This window comes from Lottia gigantea (assembly GCF_000327385.1).
Source record: "Lottia gigantea unplaced genomic scaffold LOTGIsca_213, whole genome shotgun sequence".
In the NCBI taxonomy this organism is placed as follows: Eukaryota; Metazoa; Mollusca; class Gastropoda; family Lottiidae; genus Lottia; species Lottia gigantea.
In genome coordinates, this window is record NW_008708488.1 from 118,957 (window position 1) to 142,995 (window position 24,039).

The 24,039-nt window shown below is 32.3% G+C and overlaps 3 protein-coding genes across 3 annotated transcripts in view; 2 read left to right on the plus strand and 1 right to left on the minus strand.

The window, feature by feature from the left end:
• The window catches only part of LOTGIDRAFT_201976 (hypothetical protein), a 5,785-nt gene extending 1,709 nt beyond the window's left edge, over positions 1-4,076 (plus strand). The window contains exons 4-10 of the mRNA XM_009054337.1: positions 946-1,060; positions 1,234-1,358; positions 1,475-1,547; positions 1,788-1,892; positions 2,041-2,097; positions 2,530-2,628; positions 2,844-4,076. Coding sequence (XP_009052585.1) covers positions 946-1,060; positions 1,234-1,358; positions 1,475-1,547; positions 1,788-1,892; positions 2,041-2,097; positions 2,530-2,628; positions 2,844-2,921 — 652 coding nt within the window. The 3' untranslated portion in view covers positions 2,922-4,076. The remainder of the gene's footprint in view (positions 1-945; positions 1,061-1,233; positions 1,359-1,474; positions 1,548-1,787; positions 1,893-2,040; positions 2,098-2,529; positions 2,629-2,843) is intronic.
• Positions 4,077-4,109: 33 nt separating this feature from the next.
• LOTGIDRAFT_239238 (hypothetical protein) lies at positions 4,110-15,195 on the minus strand. Its single transcript, XM_009054338.1, has 10 exons — positions 15,108-15,195; positions 13,982-14,081; positions 13,500-13,526; positions 12,802-12,851; positions 12,491-12,564; positions 6,438-6,504; positions 5,725-5,859; positions 5,505-5,576; positions 5,030-5,149; positions 4,110-4,868 (listed from the first exon to the last, which is right to left on the minus strand). Exons 1-10 carry the CDS (start codon positions 15,150-15,152, stop codon positions 4,824-4,826), a joined length of 735 nt encoding a protein of 244 aa, XP_009052586.1. The 5' UTR covers positions 15,153-15,195; the 3' UTR covers positions 4,110-4,823.
• A 1,060-nt stretch (positions 15,196-16,255) lies between these two features.
• LOTGIDRAFT_174719 (hypothetical protein) lies at positions 16,256-22,394 on the plus strand (the record flags this gene model as incomplete). The annotated part of the gene is made up of 9 exons (XM_009054339.1): positions 16,256-16,320; positions 16,676-16,746; positions 19,071-19,126; positions 19,560-19,758; positions 20,279-20,408; positions 20,615-20,815; positions 21,247-21,328; positions 21,802-21,936; positions 22,224-22,394. The coding sequence occupies 9 exons, from the start codon at positions 16,256-16,258 to the stop codon at positions 22,392-22,394; spliced, it is 1,110 nt and encodes a 369-aa protein (XP_009052587.1).
• Between the last annotated feature and the right edge of the window lie 1,645 nt (positions 22,395-24,039).

Genomic DNA, 24,039 nt, shown 5'->3' on the forward strand with positions numbered 1-24,039 from the left:
GTCACTATATTTTTTTTTAATCGTGGTTCTTTGAAGGAATTGTCACTAGGTATAATGAATTGATATTAAAGATAAATACTAAGAGAAGTTAATTATACCACCCGGTATCCATACAACGTGTTTTTCTAGACTTCAAACATTGTACACGAAAATAGGTGACGCATTCTGCCGCTGTTGCCGAGTTGGTTGCTCATGAAATATGGGTCAAAGTGAAGAATTCATAAAGAAAATCGAAACAAACCAATTTTAATTATTTTGTAGAATATCTGAGGAAACATCTAAGACATAAAAAAAAAAATTTAGTTTTTTTAACTTTGACAAAATTCGGTGTTGAATCCTTATATCCACGAAAATAGGTTACACCACTGTATGAAAACGCGTCAAAATTTGTTTGTGAACACAATAGAGAGTACAGTTTTCATCCAATTTAAATGAAATTTCGTATGATTATTTATAATGATGAGATCTTAGTCAAGATTGAATTTGACAATTTTTCAATCAACAGAATTTGAGTTATTGCCCATGCTTAGTAAAAACTCATCGAAAATTGTGACAGATTATGTCAGAATTTTATTAAATAATGTGTCTTTGATTAAATCAACAATATCTTGCACAAATTAGATATTTGGTATGATTTGACACCGATAGGTGACCGCCCTTGATATACTGAAAATGTATCAGGAAAGTGGGCATATCCTCCTACGCAACCACTTGTTATCATTGTCTCTAGAGTTTCTAGACCTACTTCTGGATAATAGAAGACTTGCATTTTCAGCTCAATGAATTTGACTATTGAACAGCAGGTAGGATGATATCATAATATATCCATCTGATACACATGTAGGTTCTACTTGTGCATATTTTCCAATTCTTACCTAAGTAAAAAGAAAGGCTTATTGTTGTCATTATTATTTTTAAGATCTGACTTCTTTCTCATGATTTCAGTAAATTTATTCATATGTTTACCACTGGTGATGGATTGTTAAAAGAAAAGGAAGAAATTACTGAAGAAGGTTTAGAAACAGTATTTGCTACCAATGTCTTCGGTCATTTTGTACTTGTAAGTTGAGCTAAATTCATTTAACGCCAAATTTTTACCAAATTAGATTTCAGCGAAAGTATGCAAAACTATGAAATAACATATCTTAAACCTGAGGGAAAAGTTATTTTAATAACACTTATTGATGGATGAGTGAACAATACTATAATCTAGTACATTCATTGTTTTTGTAGATAAAGGAATTAGAAGATATCTTGGGTCAAAATGGTTGCCCAACACAGTTGATTTGGACATCTTCTTCTAATGCTGTTGAAACACATTTTGATATAGACAACATACAACATAGGAACAAAGAAGGGTAATGAGTTATAATGTGATTTAAAAAAGTAAAAAATGGTACCATTTTTAGTGCATACAAGCATTGAGGTTTAATGTATGATGTAATTATTTAATATATATATTTCTTTATAATAGAGGCCATTACAGTTCATCCAAGTATTCTACCGATGTCTTAAGTATAGCTTTAAATATTCAATTTAATAACAAGGTAATATTATAAACTTTTAACAGCAACAGATTTTTATTCAATAGCTGATTAAATTGCATTGACTTTTTTCAAAATCTAAAGTCAGATTTCAAGCTTATTTGATTACAAGATCAGTATAAATCAATGTTGACTAAACTAAGATATTTTCATGTTCATTATATTAATAATTATATTTTTAAGACTTGCAAGATGTTAAAAGATAATATTTTGTTGTTGTTAAAATTAAATTATAAATTTCAGGGTATTTATTCCCATGTAACTTGTCCTGGCTTAGTTATGACAAATCTGACTTTTGGTATTCTGCCATCTTGGTTTTGGAATTTGATATTACCAATATTCTGGCTGGTAAGGATAAGGATTATTTTTAGATTGTTCTTTTCTAAAATCAGAATTGGTTAGGTAATTATTAGAAGCAGCTTATAACATTTTCATTACAAAACAATCACAACTTGAAGGGTTACAAGAATTATAACCGACTAAAATTGTATTGCAGCTAAGAATATTTGTACCAACAATGAATTATGATACATATAATGGTAGTGAAGCTTTAGTAAGTATTCCATTATACTCTTTATTTACAATGAACCTGGTTAGCTAATGACTAGAAAAATGCATTTTGAAATGAAAAGTAAAACTTAAATTTAACTAAATTTACAACATTTAGACTCTCACCATGCTAATATAAGCAAACACTGGCAATTATTTATCATTATTTATACATTCAAAGTCATATCCTGTAATTATCTGGTCAAATCAATAGGGAAATCATTGGTTATTCTGTTTACCATTTGATAAAAACAAATTTTGTCAATTTTCAGAATATAATCTGAATTTGGGTTTTGGTATTCAAAATAGGCAACACATTTCAATGCCAATGTCAAACTAATCATTAAAAAATTTGTGGTTATCACAGACATATGAATTGAAAAAGGAAAAAAGCTTTAATTATATAGTTATTACAGATATTTATCTATAATTTCAGGTTTGGCTCTCTAAACAACAACCAGAAAGTTTAGATGCTAGATGTAAATATGTTAGCCATTGTAATTTCTGGGGTACAAGATATGTTCATCAACATAAGGTAGACTCATCAAGTAGTGCAACATATTTTTAGGGATACACTTTTATCTTTCTTGTAAAAAGAATCCAAAATTAAAACTGTATGACTCAAAATGGTTGTATTGAGAGCATTCATTTGTATCTGTCACTTTCGATATGAATTGTAATTTTGTTTTATCCAAATATTTAATTTCTGTTTTCTTTGATTACTTCTTTAATTTGTGATTATTGTTTCAGCTAAAGATAGAAGATAAAACTGCTGATAATTTATACCAACAATTAGTTCAGCTAGAACAAACATTTAACCACAAATAATATAAATTTTAATATATTGTACAGTTGTTGTTTGTCAAGTGACACACGCATACGTTTTACAAGTATATTGTAATCATCCTGTCGGTCCATCAATCCTTCACATTTGGCTCGTGCTCACTCTACAGGCTACAATTCTTTATAGATTCTTTTGATTTTTATTTTGTGGGTCAATGTCATTATGAAGATGCTCCCTATAGATTTTCAGGATGATCTGATAATTTTTCACCAAGATATCATTTTCAACTTAGTGTATTCACTCTAATAGCCATATAGTCACAGTGCAACTTTTGCTCACTCTTCATGCCATAATTCTTTATGGATTCTTTTGATACACATAGTATGGAATCTTGTTGTCCGTTCACTCGTGCTCACTCTTGATGGATTCTTGATTGATTTTCCATTTTTTATGAGTCAATGTCATTATGAAGATAATGTCGGCCGTCCATCCATTGATAAAAACCAGCCTTGTAGTGATATAATACAGTTTGCTTAAAATTCTCTATAGACTAAACACGAACTTATTCAACCAAATGTGAATGGACAACAAACAATGATTTGTACATGCAATCAAAGCTGCTGGTGGGCTTATGCCACCTTGCTTAGCAAAGCCATCTTTGTATGGGCACTTTTGTTGGTAAATCAAATGATTATTCTTATCAGAATTAGAATATCAGCTGCATAATAATAGTGAGTCTTAGGACTTTCTAGTTAGAGGTCGAGTATTGACATTGAAATTGCTGAAACAGGGTTACTTGACACACAAACTTCATGTCATGTAGGAAATATTATGGTCATTTAGGAGAACTCCTAGATAACTACAATAAATCTGCTACTTGCATTTCTGTCAGCTTTTAGTCAAGGTATGAACTGATCTGATTGTATCTCATGATTTTGACCATTATAGTAGTGGCGGGTGTTGTGCAAAGCAGACCATGCTTAATCTTTTCCAAACACCTACCTTTACTTTGGAGGATTCCACGGCTATTTGTTGAGAAGCATGTTGTCTGCCAAATATTAGGCATTGCAAACAATTCAGAAGATGCTCCAAATGTTGATAGACAATACTTTTTCAAACAATGCCAATAAATTTCTAGCTGGCAGACATACATTTACATTGCCTTATTAATTTGTTAACACCTGGCAAGATAATTAACACATTTACTGAGTGACAGAGGGAAACATCTTAAAATCTTTTGAAATTTTTATTGACTAAATGAGAATGAAATATATACAAGTTTAAAATCTCTCTTTTAGATTTGTAGAACAGGAAAAATCAAAATCTTTTTGTTGAAAATCAGAAATATGCTTTACAAGAGCAAATAGTTTCTAAAAGAGAATAGAAAAAACAACATTTTATGAGAGAAGAGGAAATGCAACCTTTTTTCCACAAAAAAGATTAGAGAGCCAATTTTAGATTATTGTTTGATGTTTCTGATCTGTGGTGTTCAAAAGTATATATTTGGAACTGGGGCAAGGGCAATAACTCTGCTTCTAACGGTCGAAATAGCTCAAATTCGGACTTTGCACATACCGAATTTCATTTTATTTCTTCAAACACTCTAGTTTTAAGAGTGTTTACGAGCAATTGATGTTGATAGAAGCACTTACTGTATAGAGGTTAAAGGGCGATAACTCCTCAAACTGACGTAGGAGTCCAATAACATCCATTTTAAGTTTCATCAAAATCGGCTGAAAATTCAAACTTGATCTTCGTTTTATGAATATGTATAAACATACCGAATTTCATTTGATTCCATCAAAAAATCTAGATTTTAGAGCATTTACAAGCAAATGTTGACGGACGGACGGACAGGGGTGCCGACAATATACGTCCACATAGAGAGATGTGGGGGTATAAAAATGATATTAACAATGTTAAGATGGGGATTAAGTAGTTTGTTCTCATGTCGTTAAACCGAACCTCTCAGCTCTTTTCCTTTTCTTCTCCTACAAATAAAAAGCATAAATTTATAAAATCTTTACCTTTAGAAAGAAGGAAACAAGAGTGGTGTTACCTAGGATTGTTACCCAGCTGGATTAAGGATGGTGTTAACTGGGAAACTTACCAGATCAGTTAGACTAAGGGTGGTATTACCTGAAAAACTTACCTGTTCAGCTGGACTAAGAGTGGAGTTGATATCTGATATCTTATTATTTTTGTTGGTTGTTGGTGATAAAACGGCACCAAATCGTTCCTTTCTTTTAGCTATCTTTTCTTCTTCATCCAACTGCAGAAAATAGAAGACAAGTTACAGATTTGATGATGTAACAATGCAGAAGTTCACCAGCTTTCAAATAAACAAATTGTGAAATTTGGTCATATGATTACAGGCTAAGAATTTAAGGTTCGCCATTTTTTCAATCAATCATACTTTAAGTCTTAAAATCAGGATTTTTTTTTTGCTAAGCCAATCAGTAATCGTGATCACAACTCAATGTCAAAATTCTGAAGACTATTTACATATATTCAAGACTAATATCAACCCCTAAAATGGCCCAATTTTATCTTTAAAGACACAGACTATTTTTTAAATTAATATCTTGTAAAGAAAAAGTAGTATATCTAAAGTTTACAAAGTTTACCTTAGAAAGTTGATTAGAAACAACAGCGCCAAACCTCTCTGCTCTTTGTTTTAACTTATCTAAATCTTCTGCCTAAAATATACATAAAATACAATATGCCAATAGAATCATAATACTTGTAAAAATCATTTTTAATTCATTTTACAATAAACTGTATGTTCTCCATTTCTAACATCAGAACATAACTTTTAAATTGGAAACATCTAGGCAAAATACCTACCGCAACTGGTGTACTGACTATCTTGTTTCCACCACCACTGCTGCTTTTATCTACAATACCAAACCTTTCAGCTCTCGATTTTTTTTTTGCATCTTCCGACTGTACTCCAAACTTGGCAGCTCTTTTCTGTAACCTCTGAAATCACAATGATGACAATTGTTTGACTAGAAAGTTGATCACTACAGATCAGTCATCTTCTAAATTTTAATCACACTGAGGTTTTTACTATCACTTATTGTTGGATTACGATAATAAGGAGCAGAAACAATATTGTTTAGCTAAGCTAATCAGTAATAGTGTTTACAGCTTTCAATCAGAATTTTAGCCTTCTTATCCACATCCATAATTTATCTGTGTTATCAAGTTATATTGATGTCTTTTCTTGAGACTTCACCATGTATAAGAGCAGTTAAATCCATAAATGGTTTTTTTTATAATTATTTTGCTGCATTAAGCTTGAGGTTAGATTTACTTCACATCACATTGAGTTAGTCATTTTCACTAGAGCATGTACATACTGTATTTTCTATATTAGATCTGTTCAATATACAAGATAGTGAAATATAAGGTATAATTCTATATTTGAGAGGATTATGCCTTCATGTCTTTCTAAAGACTATTTAGATATATTTAAGGCCCAAATCAACCCTAAAAAATAATGATTTTTGCAATTTTAAAATGACATCAGTGAATGAAATGATTTTAGACATTACCTCTTCATCTGTCAGGCCTTTAGATATAACAATTTTAGCCTCAGTTGATTTGGGTTCACCTGAATCACTACAAAATACAGACGAAAAACATAAATTCAATTTATTTTTTTGACCAGTAAGAAATTTTTGTCAAATTTCATTGTATAAAAAAGATGGCTTGCCAGGCAAGATAATATACGCCCACTGGCTGCTTTGATTTTGAATACAAATATTTAGCAGTACAGTAACAATCACCAGTATGAAATATTCAACCTTCAGTCATACACTTTTTTTGAACTCTTTAGGGCGATACTGAATAATATTGAGTATGAGTTATTGCCCATGATCTTAAAAGCGTGTTCAATTTTTAGCTCGTGAAAACTCTAGAAGACAAATATTCAATCTTCAGCGCGGTACTGAATAATAAAACCAAGTTTTGTCCAAATCTGGCAAGTGTATAAGAGCTAAAATTTGAAAGCGTTTTTAAGAGCAAGGTCAATAACTCCTATGAAACATATTTCGATTTTTTTGATTTTCGATAGGGTTCATCCATGAGTGATAATAAACAATTCACCAAGTTTCGTCAAAATCTGTCAAGAATTGTGCCTTCTAGAATGTTTACAAGCTAGAAATTGAACGCGTTTTCAAGAACAAGGGCAATAACTCATACCAAATATTTTTCTATTTTTCTGATTTTCTACAGGGTTTATCATTGGATGATAAACACTCATGCCAAGTTTCGTCAAAATCCATCAAGAATTGTCCCTTCTAGAATTTTTACGAGCTAAAGATTGAAAGCGTTTTCAAGAACAAGGGCGATAACTCATACTAAATATTTTTCGATTTTTCTGATTTTCAATAGGGTTTATCCTTGGGTGAAAGCAAACACTCATGCCAAGTTTTGTCAAGAAATGTGCCTTCTAGAGTATTTACGAGCTAAAAATTGAATGCGTTTTCAAGAACAAGGGCAATATATTATATATATACTAAATATTTTTTGATTCATCTGATTTTCAATAGGGTTCATCCTGATTACGAACACTCATACCAAGTTTTGTCAAAATCCGCCAAGAATTGTGTCTTGTAGAGTGTTTACGAGCAATTGTGGACAGACGGACAGACATGGGTGATGGCAATATACGCCCCCCCCATTTCATGTGGGCGTATAAAAATGCTAATTTTAACTGTTACACCTGAAATCAATAGATTTCTGATATGTGTAATGATTGATATCAAGGTACCAAGTGTATGAACTCTTTCAGCTAGTAAAGTAAATACAACTAGAACCACACGTGGCACAGAGTGAGACTTTGCAAATGTAGCAATTTGCTAAAGACCCTGTAAAAATTGACCTTCGACGATAATTAGGTCAAGTGCAAGAACAGTCTAAAGTTGAGAAATTTTCATTTTTTAGAAGATTCTAATATCGGAAGTAGACGCCAGACCTCACAAATGAAAATATCAGCAGATAGCGAAGGTCAATGACCTTTGATCTTGTAAAGGAGAAAGTCTAAAAAGGTCAAGATCAAGAGATATAAGTCATTAAAATTTCGAATTGCACCGGAAGTTGACATAGGACAGCAAATAGTATGCAAAGTTCCATTTTGAACAAATGTATAATTTGTGAGTTATGCGTTAGGCCAAAACTGTTAATAATGAGTAATTTAACCCTCATTTATTTGACATATATGTTAATTGACATTTAAAATGTAATGTCGTGTACCAAATTTCAAGCTTCTACATCATACAGGTCAAAAGATATAGGTCAATAAAAGTCAACAAAGGTCAAAATCTAAAAATGAAAATATCCAAATGTTAAAACCTGTTCATTTTTTGGAACTATTAAGCTGAAACAACTGAGCTATTAACACAAACTGGCCAAAAGGATGAGGGAATTGTGTGCAAAGTCCCTTTTTGAACAAAAGCATCCTGTGCGAGTTATGCCCCTGCCCCTAAATGTAAACAATTAGTAATTCAACCCGGATGTGCCACGCCCACATCAATTCTTTTTGTCATAGGTGAATTCATATTCAAAGTGTCTAGTTGTATTCCAAATTTCAAGGTTCTACATCAAATAAGTCATAAGATATACATACACCAAGCTCAAAGAGACCGTATAAAGGTCAAGATCATCAAAGGTCAAGGTCACATGGTATGAGCGTTTAAAGTTCGAAAAAATTCAACCGGAAATTGCAAAAAAGCAAAAGCGAAATTCAAAAATAGACTTCCACAGTTTTTTGTGCAATCGATTGAAATTGACATATACATAAAATATACACACATCCAATTTAACCCTGAGGCTGAATTTCGCGTTTAAAAAAATCTGTCATATCAAAATGGCGGCAAAAGAATCACTTTCGGTCTGGATTTTATTTTAAAATCGACCATAGAATTTTATTTGCTAAAGATCACAAAAATTTTGTTGACCTACATAAATTACATCGGAAGTTATTCAACCGGAAGTAGATTTAAAAATTCAGTCGCTTTCCTGTTTAAAAGCGGAAATGACATACAAAATTTGACTGTACCATATTATCAACATTATCTTTGCACTTAAAATTTCAGATCAATCGATGCAAAAACAAAAAAGTTGCAAAAAAAATGAAAAATTTGATCGAAAAAAGTGAGCGTCGAATTTTGGCAGCAAAAATGTGCCTTCTAGAGCCGATTTTCGCACATGTTGACCTGTAGCACTTCCGGTTTTGCAAGAATATTCCAATCAATATTCATTAACAACGTTGCAACTACAGAAGGTCTACAGATGTAGAAATGTTGATGCAGCTGACGAAGCCCTGTGGAAAAATCAAAAAAAAAAAAAACTAGAGCATATACAATTCTAACACATTTTTAAATTTCTTTTTTAAAAAAATTAAAAAGTACTTTTGTAGAATTGATTTTCTTGTGTGGAATTGGATCAGTCTCTTCAATATTTAGAAATTTTGAAATATAGGAATCCATGTTCCAACCATTTAAGAAAATTCCTGGCACGCGGCTTGTGTTAAAGTCTTATTCGCAATATTCAAATGGCTATAAAAACGGATGTAAACATCGTACAACAAAATTAAAGGCATCATGTGATAGATGTCATCAAGGGCTATGACTTTTGTTCAGGCGAAATAGTCACCAGAAGTAAAGGTCACGAGATATGAGCCTTAAAAGTTTTGAAAATTGCTGTTTTTGGAAGCCTATAAAACCGGAAAGAGGTGTCAGACATCATAGATCAAAACATGAATTGACATTATAGATCAATGACTTTGGACCTTGAAAAGATCAAGGTCATCAAAGATGAAGGTCAAAAATAAAAATTTAGTCTATTGTAAAACCCATTCCTTTTTTAAAAGTAAAAAGCCCAAACAGATTTATCTTCCTACGATATTGGCCAAACTGGTGACCTATATTCCTGCAAAATATTATCGGTGAAAAAAGTATACTTTGCAAGTTATGATAAATTACAAATATATAATATATATGTAATTCTAACCCGGATGTGCTACGCCCACCCCCAAAATTTTGCTATGTCTGCTATTATGTGTTGAAAATTTCAAGCATCTACAATTATTAGATCATTAGATATTCGTTGTTATACGTTAAAAGTTTGAGTTTACATGGCAAAAACCAAATTACGCACAGTTACTATAGTCGTGAGTGTAAAATTTTAAAATTTTAAAATTCTAAAAAGCGCAACATTGATCAATATATCAAGTGTGATATATCTTCAGAAAGGAGAAATCGCACACATTAAGGAAATAAAATAAATTTTGTCTTACGATAATTAGGTCACGTGACAGAGCTCTTTAAAGATAAAAATTGCGATTTTCAAATGGCTATAGAACCGGAAGTTAACATCGCGTGACAAAGGTATATATATTTTTAGATAGATCTTGTTAGGGGCCACAACATTTGTGCAGGTCACAAGGTCACCAAGGGTGACTAGCCTTAACAGTTTTGACAATTACTGAAAAAATAAAACCGGAAATTAAAAAAAAGCAAAGCCAAAATTCAAAAATCAGCTTTCAAAATTTTGTTTGCAATCGATTGAAGATTCTATAGACACTAAAATCACACACATCGGCTTTGCCCCTAAGGCCCCATTGTAAGTTTTATAAAAATTAGGCGTATCAAGATGGCATCTGATCCTATACTTCTGGGTCAAATTTATTCATTCCAACATCTTTATGGGGACTATTCTAACTAATTGCAAAAAGAATTTTTAAAATATCTGCAAAATTCCGGAAGTTGAAATTTAAACTTTACAAGCGAATAACCGGAAGTGATATCAATAATTTGAAAATTGATTTTAGTTCGCAATCAAAATGTCTAACTATCTGAAAGTTTTCATATCGATCGAAATAAAATTGTAGAAGTTAAAAAAAAGGTGAAAAACCTCAAAAATTGAAACTAAAAAAGTCAGCGACAAAAGTTGAAATTTTAAAATTTTTGAATTTCTATCTTATAGCCGTTAGCGCGAACTTATTAACATAAAAAGATCGATCATAATCCGATCAAAATTGGAGCCGTAAATTAGAAAAAACGTAAAAAATTTATTTTGTCCTACGTTCGAATATCGCACTGCAACTAGATCCACAGGCTTCGCGTGATTCTGAAGCAGTGCGTAACAGTTTTGATTTCACGCTTAAAACTGTGCCGCAAAGTATCGTAACAGTAACATAATTTCCTATCATAATTAACTGGATATAGATTGCCCAAACGCAAATCATATTCGACAGATCGCTTCACCTAACATTGCATTCAACAACAGTTGAAGGGAGCAGACTACCTTTATCGTTTAGACCACTAAAAAACTTACAAGAGGAAAACCGACTTTTTCAAGATAAAATTCATTTATTTCAAATGGCGATAAAATCGTAAGCAAACACCGTACAATAAACGTTAATATACTATTGGATAGATCTCGTCGAGAGCTATCAAAATTGTTCTGGTCACATGATCACCAAAGGTCAAGGTCATGATATACGACCCTTCAAAGTATTCATATTTTTCAACCGGAAATAAATAAAAAACAAAATCAAAATTCAAAAATCGGTTCTCAAATATTATTTAGCAATCGATAGCAGATACCATAGATATCACATTTACACCAATTGGATTACACCTTGAGGCCCCATTTCGATTTAAAGAAAATTACGCACAGTTACTATAGAAGAAGTGTTATATATCATTACAAAGGACAGATGAACACTAGTAAGATTCAATAAGAATTTTTGGTGTATGTAAATTAGGTCACGTGTCAGAGCTCTTTGAAGATAAAAATCGTAACTTTCAATCGGCTATAAAACCAGAAGTAAACATTGCACAGCACAAATGAGTATATCACTGGATAGATATCATCAAGAGCGACAAATTTTGTTCAGGCCACAAGGTCACCAAAGGTCAAGGTCACAAAATATGAGCCTTTGAAATTTTGGACATTACTGAAAAATTTTAACCAGAAATAAAAGAAAAGCAAAATCGAAATTCAAAAATCTGCTTCCAAATTTCTTTTCGCAATCAATTGTGATATCCAGATATACGAAAATTATGAAAAGCGCTTTAGACCATGAGGCCCCATTTTGAATTTTACAAAAGTTTGACATATCAATATGGCGACTACTCTGTTACATCCGGGTTGGATTTTATGATTTGTTTTGTATGACCATTTGTAACATATTGCAAAAAGAATTTTAGAAATATCTTCAAAATTCCGGAAGTTGAATTTTATATTTTACAAGCGAATAGCGTCAAAACCGGAAGTGATATCGAAATTTCGAAAATTAGTTTTTGTTCGCAATAAAAGTGTCTATCTCTATGTAAGAATTGTAGAAGTTAGAAAAAAGGTTAAAAAATTCTAAAATTGGAGCTTAAAAGTCAGCGACAAAAGTCAAAATTGTGGATTTTTTCAATTGCTTTCTGGTAGTCATTAGCGCAAAGTAATAAACAGTAAAGTTTGAGCAATATCATATCAGTATTAAAGCTGATAAATGTAAAAAATCGAAAAAATTTCATTTGCAAAACAAAGCAGTGCGTTCGAAGAAAAAAAGAATTGACATTTCGATAACAATAATCTATATACTTACTCTTTATCTAGGACTATTTTCTTGATTGGTGGTTCTGTAGAAATATTGTCTTTACTATCTTCTTCAATGGATGCCTGTCAAATGAAATTTAAAATCAACACACATGTTCAAATCAAAAAACACACCAGGCACTTCTCCATGTCACAGATAGCTAACCATTTTTTGCAAGTTAACCCCTCTGACCTGTCTTGAAGAGTTGGCAATACTTTCTCTACCATGTAACCTATCAAATACCAGATCCCTATGTTAAGTAACTGGACTTAGACGAACTTATACTTAACCCAGTCATACTTAAAGAGAAAATATTTTACCTCTGCTTCAAGTGTATCTTCTAAATTAATATCTTGTTCAGAATCATCTCCTATAAAAACAGATTGATTTTTAAGTAGTGTCCAACTAATCTTAACATAAATGTAATCTTATCTTTACAAATGGCATTTAAAGATGGGTTCCCTTATTTAAATTTATGAAAATGCTTATATGAATAGAAAATAGAGGCGTTCTAATGACTTGGAAAAATACCAGTTTGTCTCACATGTCCATAATTAATTCATAATTAGCTAAATTAGAAGAGGATGACCAGCAGAATTCCAATGAGTGACCGATCAAGAAAAGTATTTTTTTGTATATCCAGACTGTACATACATGGACATTTATGATTGGTTAAAACTCTTGATTATATGCAATAAGAACATAATGATTTGATTAAGAACACATGATAATTCATTAGAAACACCAATTAATCAAATAGTTTGCTTAATTTGACACTAAAAAATAAGGAAACCCATCTTCAATTTAAATGACATTTAATTTAGTCATTTCCTAGAAAATACTGAAGAATGAATATATCTCTAAAATAGGTATTCAATGCATAGCTTTTACTGATAAGATCACTGAATAAAAATGAATAGAATTTAAAATATATTTGAAAGTTTAATTAATTGAAGTTCAATCATGAAATAATATTAGCAAAATAATTGTAATTTTAAATGTTTTTATAAAATTGTACCTTCATCTACTCCATCTTCTTCTGTAACTAAAATAATAATACAAAAAATTAGTGTTATAGGGAGTCTAACTTTCAAAGAGATCTGGGCATATTCGGACTGGAACAGCTGATGCCTTTTTACAACTGTGTTCTTTTCTGTATAATAATCTAATACAATGATAAGCAGCAAACTGTAGGTTTAGATATTGATACTAATTCAAAATACCTGGGCTCCATGCAATCAAAACGGACAAAATAGTGAGAAATAGAGTCCTCTAAATTACTTTTTCTATATCCTTATCTCACATCTCACAAGTGCTCTCAAAGTGACAAAATAGATTTAATTCAAAGTTCAAATCTTATCTAACTTATAATTTAAAATTTTTCAAAATCTGGAGCTTGAGGTTTAGATTTAGAGCAGGACCTCTATTTGGTACAATTCCTTTACATAATACTTCTTTTGTACCTGTACAGGAGTTTCTTCAATTACACCAGGTACTCACCTTGTAATTGTAATGATTCTTGTAGCCTGGTGAGTAATTCAGCCTTTGTACCAGATACAGGTAAACCTTGATCTTTACAAGCTTTCTTTAATTCGGCTACCTACAACATAAATTAGGACCCATTTTTAGTATTCCATACTAGGAATTTGGTGGATTTGACAAATAAAAACGTGATTTTAAACCTTTTAATTCAATTTCCAAACTGTTTGAAATGGGCCTAATGAAATCAAAGACTACTCAGACCAATTATAATACTACTTATCACTAAGAATCAAAATGGATATTGTCTGTAATTCAAAGAATCATCAGAAAGGTAATAAAAAGTCTTTTAGGTCAATGATCAGTGTTTCATGTGGTATTCTTGATGGAATATATCTCACAATGTATTTACAAAGTTTTTATCATTGAAATTCCTGGATCAATATTATCGTCCTTTAAACCTTCATATTACTCCTTGATGAGAGTAAAATATTTAAAGTGATACTCCGTCTTAGAATTAACATAAAATTGAAGAATTTTAAACTTGGCGAATAAGAGCTAGTAGATATACCTGGTGTCATAAATAACATAACAGGATCCTTATATAATCCGATAAATCCAAAAAACTTAGTAATTATCCATAAATATGCAATTAACTATTGAAAAACACGTAATATCAAGATTAAGCGTTTTTCAATAAATACTTAGTTTTATGAATTATCCAATTTAACAGATTGTACAGGGACACTGTTGTAACTTTATGACACCAGGTAAGCTAACTGATGATTTTAAGATCATTCTAAGACGTAGTATCACTTTAATTAGTAGGTTAGGTTAGTGAACAACATCGTCATTGCTAATATTAATTGGTCAAGGCCTTTCCAAAAGTTTTCTTGCAACTTTGTCCGATAGTAGTCTTCATATTCGGTCCGAATTGTCTCATAATTGGTCCGAGTTGTCTTAGTCCGGCATGTCTTGCGGCCGAAGTAGTGGAAAGAAAATTCGATTCGGTAAACATTGTGGGTACATGATTGGACAGTTAGTAAAATTTGGACGGGCATAGGCTCATAAATTATGAGGTACGCATATTGTGTATTCTAAATATATAATGGCCTTCAAAGATAAACATAACAGAATTAAATAACACCTTAAGTTTTGGTAAATTTTCCAACGTGATTTCAGAATCAGCCATTTTCTCTATTTGAACAATTTAACCTCCTTGTCTGAAGAGCAGAGTTTCAAACCGTACCCTCAAACATATTAGAATAGACTTTGCCACCCAGACTCTATCTCATCTCTTTGCAGACAGTAGGCTTGAAGATAAAGGCTTATCATAGTTTGTACATTTTTATAAGCAAATGCGTAGTCAAAATGGTGTAGTGTCAAAACCATAATTTCGGTAATTAAAAACAATTAAATTAACAACGTACATCTTTTATGAAAGGAGGTGTGCGCAAATAACAAATAATTGTGTATAATTTCTTGTTCATTTTGTACACAGATTTAACAATTTTTGTCAGCATTGTTTTGTTATTCAATACTTCATTATTCTATTAATATTCTATAAGAAGAGGGAGTAATCCATATTTTAGGAATTTTGTGAAAGGAGGTGTGCGCAAATAACAAATAATTTGTGTATAATTTCTTGTTCATTTTGTACACAGATTTAACAATTTTTATCAACATTGTTTTGTTATTCAATACTTCATTATTCTATTAATATTCTATAAGAAGAGGGAGTAATCCATATTTTAGGAATTTTGTTTATGAATACTTAGAGACAATTGATAAATACTTTATCAATTTCAAATTTCCAGGACCATTATTTTCAGAGAAAAGGAGAAGAGGTTGTAGGCTAATTTGAACGGTAATTATTATTCGTTTCAACCAAAAGAGTTAAGATTTTGAAATAGAAATGAATAAATGGTTGGTTGAATGAGTAAGGTCTACTTTTACACCACTGGACCGCGACTCACAACAATTAAAGCCGATTGTTAACCTTCTTGAGGCTGCACCGTAATTCGTTCGAGGGTTGTAAGTTTTGATATTTCGTATGCGAGTCATTCCAAATTAGCAAAACATTAAATATTTGCTTGTTAATACTAAAAGACCCCAAAAAACTTAATCAATACGAGTTCTGTTCAATAAAATATTTTGGATATTCAGAAATGTGTAATAGGCTTTATACGCTATTCACAATATATAATATGACCCAGATTGAGTGAAATAGAAAATCAAAGCGGTGTGGGTTAAAAGCTAGGCTATATATCACATATTGTAATTCAGATTGTTAAAATGATTATCAAGATAGCAATCATAACAGTGTTAGCAGTCATTCTTCACCCGATCATCATATTCATGTAAGTATATAACTTATTACAAATATAGCACAAAGTATAATTAGATATTTGTATATTATTTTCCCAGTGTAATTCAGTGGCGTTTTTATCAATCAGGCGAAGTTCACAAAATTATCTAAGGGGCTCTCAGGCAATTCCTCCCCCTGAAAGATGATTTCGTATCAGCCAAAATGTCCAAAATAAAACCTATCAAACGAGTCATTTCAAGTGAAACAAATATGTTATTCGACTGACTTGGAAAGAGTAGCGATTTGAACCTAATTTTTTGTTACACATTTAAACCATATCTTTAGCTATACCTGACTTATGTCAGTATCAACAATGATTCATTTATACTTTTTTAGTAATATTTCAGATGGAAACTAGGATTGTATACACAGTTTAATAAACATTATCCTGGACGATGTGAAAGAGTTAAAGGAATAGGTAAACAACTCACGTTTGATCTATTGTGTAGCTTGGATGTAAGGTTAAATTATTTCGAATTAAATAGGCCCCTACAACTAATGTTGAAATCAATACTTTGACAGTGAGATCGTTTATAAAAAGATTACATTAACATTGCGGGGGTTGACTTTCCAATTTTTTATCATTTTACAAAGTGAAAGAATTGCCTGTGGCCAACTGCAGATTTTGTTGGCCCCTACTCGGCCCCCTCACCTGATTTTTCCTAGAATCGCCACAAGCGATAAACCATAATATTATTTAAGTAATGATATGATGTGATAATTTATGTGTATAAAAATTCAAACGATGAAGTATAACATTTATACATATACAATAATTAAAATGGTGAAATATGCAATATGTAAACAATGAAGCGATGATAAGTAATCATTTTAAGTAATGAAACGATGAAGAGTGATAATTTTTGTATAAAAACATTCAAACGATGAACTGTGAAATTTATATACGTATACAAACGTTAAAATAGTGAACGATCAATGGCGGCGCCTGTAGAGGTACGGGAGAGTGGTGAGAAAAATGATTTGTTCCCTCAATTGTACCCAAATATTTTTCTTTGGAGTACCCACTTAGACGCTCCTAAGGACAGTGGGGTACAAATAGGGAGCAGAGTGACTCAATGGGGAGACAACTGCTGAGGCTGAATTCAAATTTTGGCTACTCTGTTTCATAGTTACAGCCTTTCATAGACCGTTTTAGAGGGTGTTAAGAAATTTTTTAGAACAAATGAATTTATTTTGTGCATTCTGACACATATTTTGGAGAAAAGGGTAGACTTTAGATTTGTTGAAATTGTGCCTTTGCGATTCCACGGAGCTACCACATTTTGAATCTTGATCTCGACAGTTGTCTCTCTATTATGTCATTTTGACTCTTATTTGTACCCCCAATGTCAGGAGTCAGGCGCCGCAAAGTGAACTACAATAATATTTAAAACGATGATCTATGATAATATTTAAAACGATGAACTATGATAATAATTAAAACGATGAACTATGATGATGATTAAAACGATGAACTATGATAATATTTGAAACGATGAACTATGATGATATTTAAAACGATGATCTATGATGATATTTAAAACGATGATCTATGATAATGATTAAAACGATGAACTATGATGATATTTGAAACGATGAACTATGATGATAATTAAAACGATGATCTATGATAATGATTAAAACGATGATCTATGATGATATTTGAAACGATGATCTATGATAATGATTAAAACGATGATCTATTATGATATTTAAAACGATGAACTATTATAATTATTAAAACGATGAACTATGATGATATTTGAAACGATGAACTATGATGATATTTAAAACGATGAACTATGATGATATTTGAAACGATGAACTATGATGATATTTAAAACGATGAACTATGATGATATTTAAAACGATGATCTATGATGATATTTAAAACGATGATCTATGATGATATTTAAAACGATGAACTATGATGATGATTTAAACGATGAACTATGATGATATTTAAAACGATGAACTATGATGATATTTGAAACGATGATCTATGATGATATTTAAAACGATGAACTATGATGATATTTGAAACGATGATCTATGATGATATTTAAAACGATGATCTATGATGATATTTAAAACGATGATCTATGATGATATTTAAAACGATGATCTATGATGATATTTAAAACGATGAACTATGGTGATATTTGAAACGATGATCTATGATGATATTTAAAACGATGAACTATGATGATATTTAAAACGATGAACTATGATGATATTTAAAACGATGAACTATGGTGATATTTGAAACGATGATCTATGATGATATTTAAAACGATGAACTATGATGATAATTAAAACGATGATCTATGATAATGATTAAAACGATGAACTATGATGATGATTGAAACGATGATCTATGATGATATTTAAAACGATGAACTATGATGATGATTAAAACGATGATCTATGATGATAATTAAAACGATAGCTATGATGATGATTAAAATGATGATCAATGATAGTATTTGAAACGATGAACTATGATAATAATTAAAACGATGATCTATGATGATGATTAAAACGATTATCTATGATGATAATTAAAACGATGATCTATGATGATGATTAATGATGATATTTGAAACGATGAACTATGATTATAATTAAAACGATGATTTATGATAATATAGCTTCCGCTGTGCGACCCTCAGACACAACTGACCTATATTAGCCTACATCCTTTGGTAATATACTATTTTAATTAATCTATTTCTGTTTCAGGAGTAGGGTCTGAAGATTTTCACGTGTTTCGAGATGGTTTGACCTTCATAACTTCTGTAAGCCTGAACAATCTTTGATTCTACGCGCAGTCTATAGTTATAATGAATTGGGAGAAAGGGTTATTTAATACAAGTTATTTGAGATTTAAAAAGAAAAACCCATCCCTCGCCCACTTAATTATTAATTGATTGTACCTTGTGCACGGTTGAGTATTTAGGCAGTAGGTTTTCGGCCATAAAAGATGAATTCTATTTTCACTTCCATTCCCTGGCTTCCCTCATTAAGAAATTTTAAATTGGAATGCGACCTGACTTCCCACCACGGCTGCTGTTCAAAATTCAGCCTAGTGACTCTGTGGCACTCAGATGAGTGGAACTTACCCTTTTCGAAAAACGGGGAAGAACATTTTTGTTTTAGCGATGTCACAAACATTGATATACAATTGGCATTGGAATGTTGATTACATATCTTTGATTTGGACTCTTCTAGGGATTCCGGTTGAGAGAACATGATCATGAAGCTATGTTGAAGTTCGTAGAAACTAATAACGTGACCGGTAACATCTATTTATATGATTTCAATAAACAGAATGGCCAAGCTCAGAAGTTATCTATAGAAGAGTCAGATGATTTTAAATTAGCCTCATTTGCACCTCACGGAATCAGTGGGTGGGACGATGAAACAACAGGTTAGGAAATTAAAAATATCCCAAAATTATATTGAATGCAAATAAGAAGAAAGGAACTGAATGGAGTTTTACGTCCTACTTTTCTGCACCATGTGGGCCAATGAAAATGAGCAACGCCATGCAGTGTACCATGAAGGAAATGTTGCCTGGTCAGCGGCATTAGCCTGCTCTTTTCGACTTCCAACTTATAGAACCATCATGAATGATAACATTTTCACGCAATTCTAGCATTCTGATTACAGAAAACTGAAACTATGTGTTTTCATGTCAGATTTACGGTGAAGAACAACTTTTCTGAAAACGGCAAGTTGGCAAACATTTATCGGAATATATTACCTGTCGATAGTTGGCATTCGTTAATTCTCGACATGTTCCGTATAAGGCTGATTATATGTTGCAGAGCGCTAGTTGGACTTTCACAGTAGAGTGATAGTTGAAAAGTATACATTTGGAATACCCTAGGCAATTTTCGACATTTCATTTACAAACAATTCTTATCAGACCTATTTTGGTATTTCAGGAAAACGTTATTTATTTGTTGTAAATCATGACCTTAGTGCTGGAGAAACTATAGACAAATTTCTCTACCTCACTGATAAACAGTCTTTAAAACACATTTATAGATATCAAGACAATACCACAATGCTCAAGTAGGTTTTTATTCTGAATAGTAAGAGAAATAGCCAAATTAGTTCAGTATCCACTTTCTGCGAAACTGGAACGACCTCAATGCCCCAAAATATTCTATGTTAGTCACAACTTTGATCCAAGACCCTTAAGCATTCGACTATATCGTTTTTGAAAAGAGTTCGGTTAAATCCTATTCTGGCAAGTCACTTAACGTTTTATTATTCAGATTGAATGATGTACAAGCCACGGGTGTTAATACATTTTATTTTACCAACTTTGCACCAGGACCTAACAAACTGCTGGCGTTGATGCAGTATTTAGGACAATTTCGATGGACGACCGTAGTATATTACGATGGAGCAGTATTCAGGGATGTGTTAACTAAGATGCCAATATCTAATGGTATCTATATGTCGCATGATCAAAGGTAACTTTTATTGTCCTTTGTTGTGGAAAATATCTTGCAGTTTATTCATGTTTTCTTGTAAACGCTCCAGAAGATTATTAATTCTGTTACTTGAATGATTTGTATCAATTTCAATATTTGAAATCGTGTTTTTTCGTGTCTTTGATCATCGGAATAATCGGTAGATGGTTAACGTCTGCATCTAAATGCTTTTTTGACTTTTAATTCTTTTCAGCATTTTCGCCACACTTTCAAATTTCAGCTATATACCATTTGAACATCTTGACTGTTGACTACATAATATAGTTTGTTTAATTACATAGAAACATAACACACACAGCTTTATTTGTGATCAAACATTTTAAAGGGAAAATCTCACGAATGAAACTGTTAGATCCTTCTTCAGCACAGTTTTGGTTTAATAAAATTCTGGATTGGTTCTTTTGTTGTAGTCATGTATACATCGCCTCTAATCTAGATTCTTCTATCATGAATTACAAGAGAGAAAAGAATAACGAACTTACACTTCAGCAGGTATAGTTAGTCTGGCATCATTTAGTACATCGATCAATATCTCACATCTAGGAATTTAAATACTTCATTTTGTCTGTAGAAATTTCATTGTAAAAAATATGTGTATCGGGCACACTAATAGCATCAATTTGCACCATTCCAATTTTCAGTAAGACGTCCGTGATTCCTTCAATTCCACTAAACTAAGGGTTTGATGACGTCATTATTAGCGAAGGGCCTCATGGGATAAAGCATAAGTAGTGATAAGTGACATCAAACAGTGTCTTAAAGTGTGCAGTGCACTGGGCAGAGGGCGATTACTCAGATGGATGTTTGTCCCTTTTCAGGTCTATCTCATCGATTTTGCCGAGGGGTGGATCTTGATTTATGGATTGCAATTTGGAAAGATAGCCAAAATTTCAATTTGTGACAAACAGAATGAGTATCTTATGATTTATATGTCCCCTGAAACTTTTTGTTATCTCTATTGAAAGGTTTATGAGTTAAACGCAATACCTGATAACATACTAATAGATCATAGTACGGGAGATCTGTATGTTGGTACTCATCCTATAGGATATAGGATACTGAACCATCTTACATACCCTTCTGAGAGGGCACCATCAATGGTAAGTACATAATACAATATAATTTGTGTTCTTTGTTTTGGGTAGAAGTGGATTTCAGTGGACCGCATCAAAAATCTCTTTTTTCTACTTTCATGTCTTGCTTTCAGTTGCGTAACGCAAACGTGTGTGTCTTTGTGCACTGCCTTCTTGTACAACTTTCTTCCCTCGTTAATTTAAGTTTGCAGTTCCATATTGTACAAATAACAATTCAGGAAATATAAATTCATATCTGAAAAAGTTTGTGTAAGACTTTGTGGTAGACTTGAGTTTTTCGTGCTTTATTTCAGGTTTTGCAATTAAAAACCAAGGATCATATCATCACAGATACCATCGAACTATTCTACGACCATGGTGATTTAATAACCGGTTCTTCTGTGGCTTATGTTTATAAGAACAAACTTCTCGTAGGATCGATAATGGATACTTTGGTACATTGTGACATAAATGGTCCTCAGTAAAATCTTTGTGAACGTAAATGACTGAATCGAGAAAATTTTTCTTGATCACCCTACTGGATATCTCTTTGTACATTGCGACGTTTATGTTTTCCAAAAGATTGGGTGAATGCTGTTTTCAAAAATTGCTTGTAACGGTTGTCGATGTAAACCTACTATCGGTCACATTGAATTTGCTATGATCATATGAATATTTTACAATGTAACTGAGACCATTTTTACGGCGACCGACCTGATTAAAACACGAGAAAACGTTCGATTGAAATTACAAATTCTACAGCAGTCGCTATCAACCTGCGAAATATGCCACCATATTGCGTTCCTATGGTGCGTTTCTAATAAACACTTCTTTTTTTTAATGTACATGTAACGACGCTTGTCTAAATACTCGACTCGATCTCAACGGCGATTATTGGCGATAATGGCGCCTACCGTGAGGTATCAGACGCTTCCTTCACACTAATACTGCGCTGATGGCGAGCTTAACATTAATTGAACTAATTCTCCGTCGCCGTAGCAGCTTTTTCGGCGTTAAAATGAAAAATATTGTATATACATATTAAAGGGTCAGTAAGACAAATTTTCATTATTAAAAACGTAATTTATACCTGAAAATATTTTTAAAGTATGCTATTTATATCTATGTATCTACTTGAGTACTAATTGTTAATTAAGTAGTTTGACATAATTTTGGTTATTTGGCTTTATAATGGCTCGATATTATTAGTTGAATACGTAGGAGACATATTGCTCTGCGATCAGACGTTTATTGAACTAAAATCAGTAGTTTCTTTTAACAGCTTCCAAAAATCATAACAAACTTGAAAAGTTGGCACCACTAACAGTCATCAGTCATTTCCAATGCCCTGTCGTCGGCCCGTCGCTCCTATGGGAAAAGCCTAACGCAGCTTGTTGTTACTAAATTATACCAGATCATCAACGAAATCAAGACTAGAGTTACCATATCACTACCGACTGAAGACAGAGGATACAGGCGCCAACATCAAGTAGAGTCACCACTCTATCTAAACAGACCCGCAAACGAGTTCGTAGTTCACTCAGTCTAAGGCCAGTGGACGCAGGTAAACGGTCACGCAAAGAGGGCACACGTCTGCTCTTTTCCTTTTCAGATTCACCATTTGTCCGAAACATCTTCCTCTATTCCAGCCTCTGATAGATATTTTAACAGTAACTGTTGTCAGCTGGAGTAGAGTCAGAAAATATACCCTGTTAAATGGGAGTTTTATACGCCCACATTAAATTGGGGCGTATATTGCCGCCACCCATGTCCGTTCGTCGGTCCGTCCACTATTGCTCGTTAACACTCTACAAGACACAATTCTTGACGGATTTTGGCGAAACTTGGAATGAGTGTTTATTATCACCCAAGGATAAACCCTATTGAAAATCAGAAGAATATTTAGCATGAATTATTGCCCTTGTTCTTGAAAACACGTTCAATTTGTAGCTCGTAAACACTCTAGTAGGGACAATTCTTGACAGATTTTGACGAAACTTGGTGTGAGTGTTCGTAATCACTCAAGGATGAACCTTATTGAAAATCAGAAGAATCGAAAAATATTTAGTATGAGTTATTGCCCTTGTTCTTGAAAACGCGTTCAATTTTTAGCTTGTAAACACTCTAGAA

Excerpts from the sequence above, each read along its gene's own strand:
- LOTGIDRAFT_239238 (XM_009054338.1), bottom strand. The coding sequence starts at position 15,152 with ATGGCTGATTCTGAAATCACGTTGGAAAATTTACCAAAACTTAAG. Across the intron at positions 14,082-15,107 it reads AAAATTTACCAAAACTTAAG|GTAGCCGAATTAAAGAAAGC; the intron begins GTGTTATTTAAT and ends TTTATGTTGTAG. Across the intron at positions 12,852-13,499 it reads AGAAGATGGAGTAGATGAAG|GAGATGATTCTGAACAAGAT; the intron begins GTACAATTTTAT and ends CTGTTTTTATAG.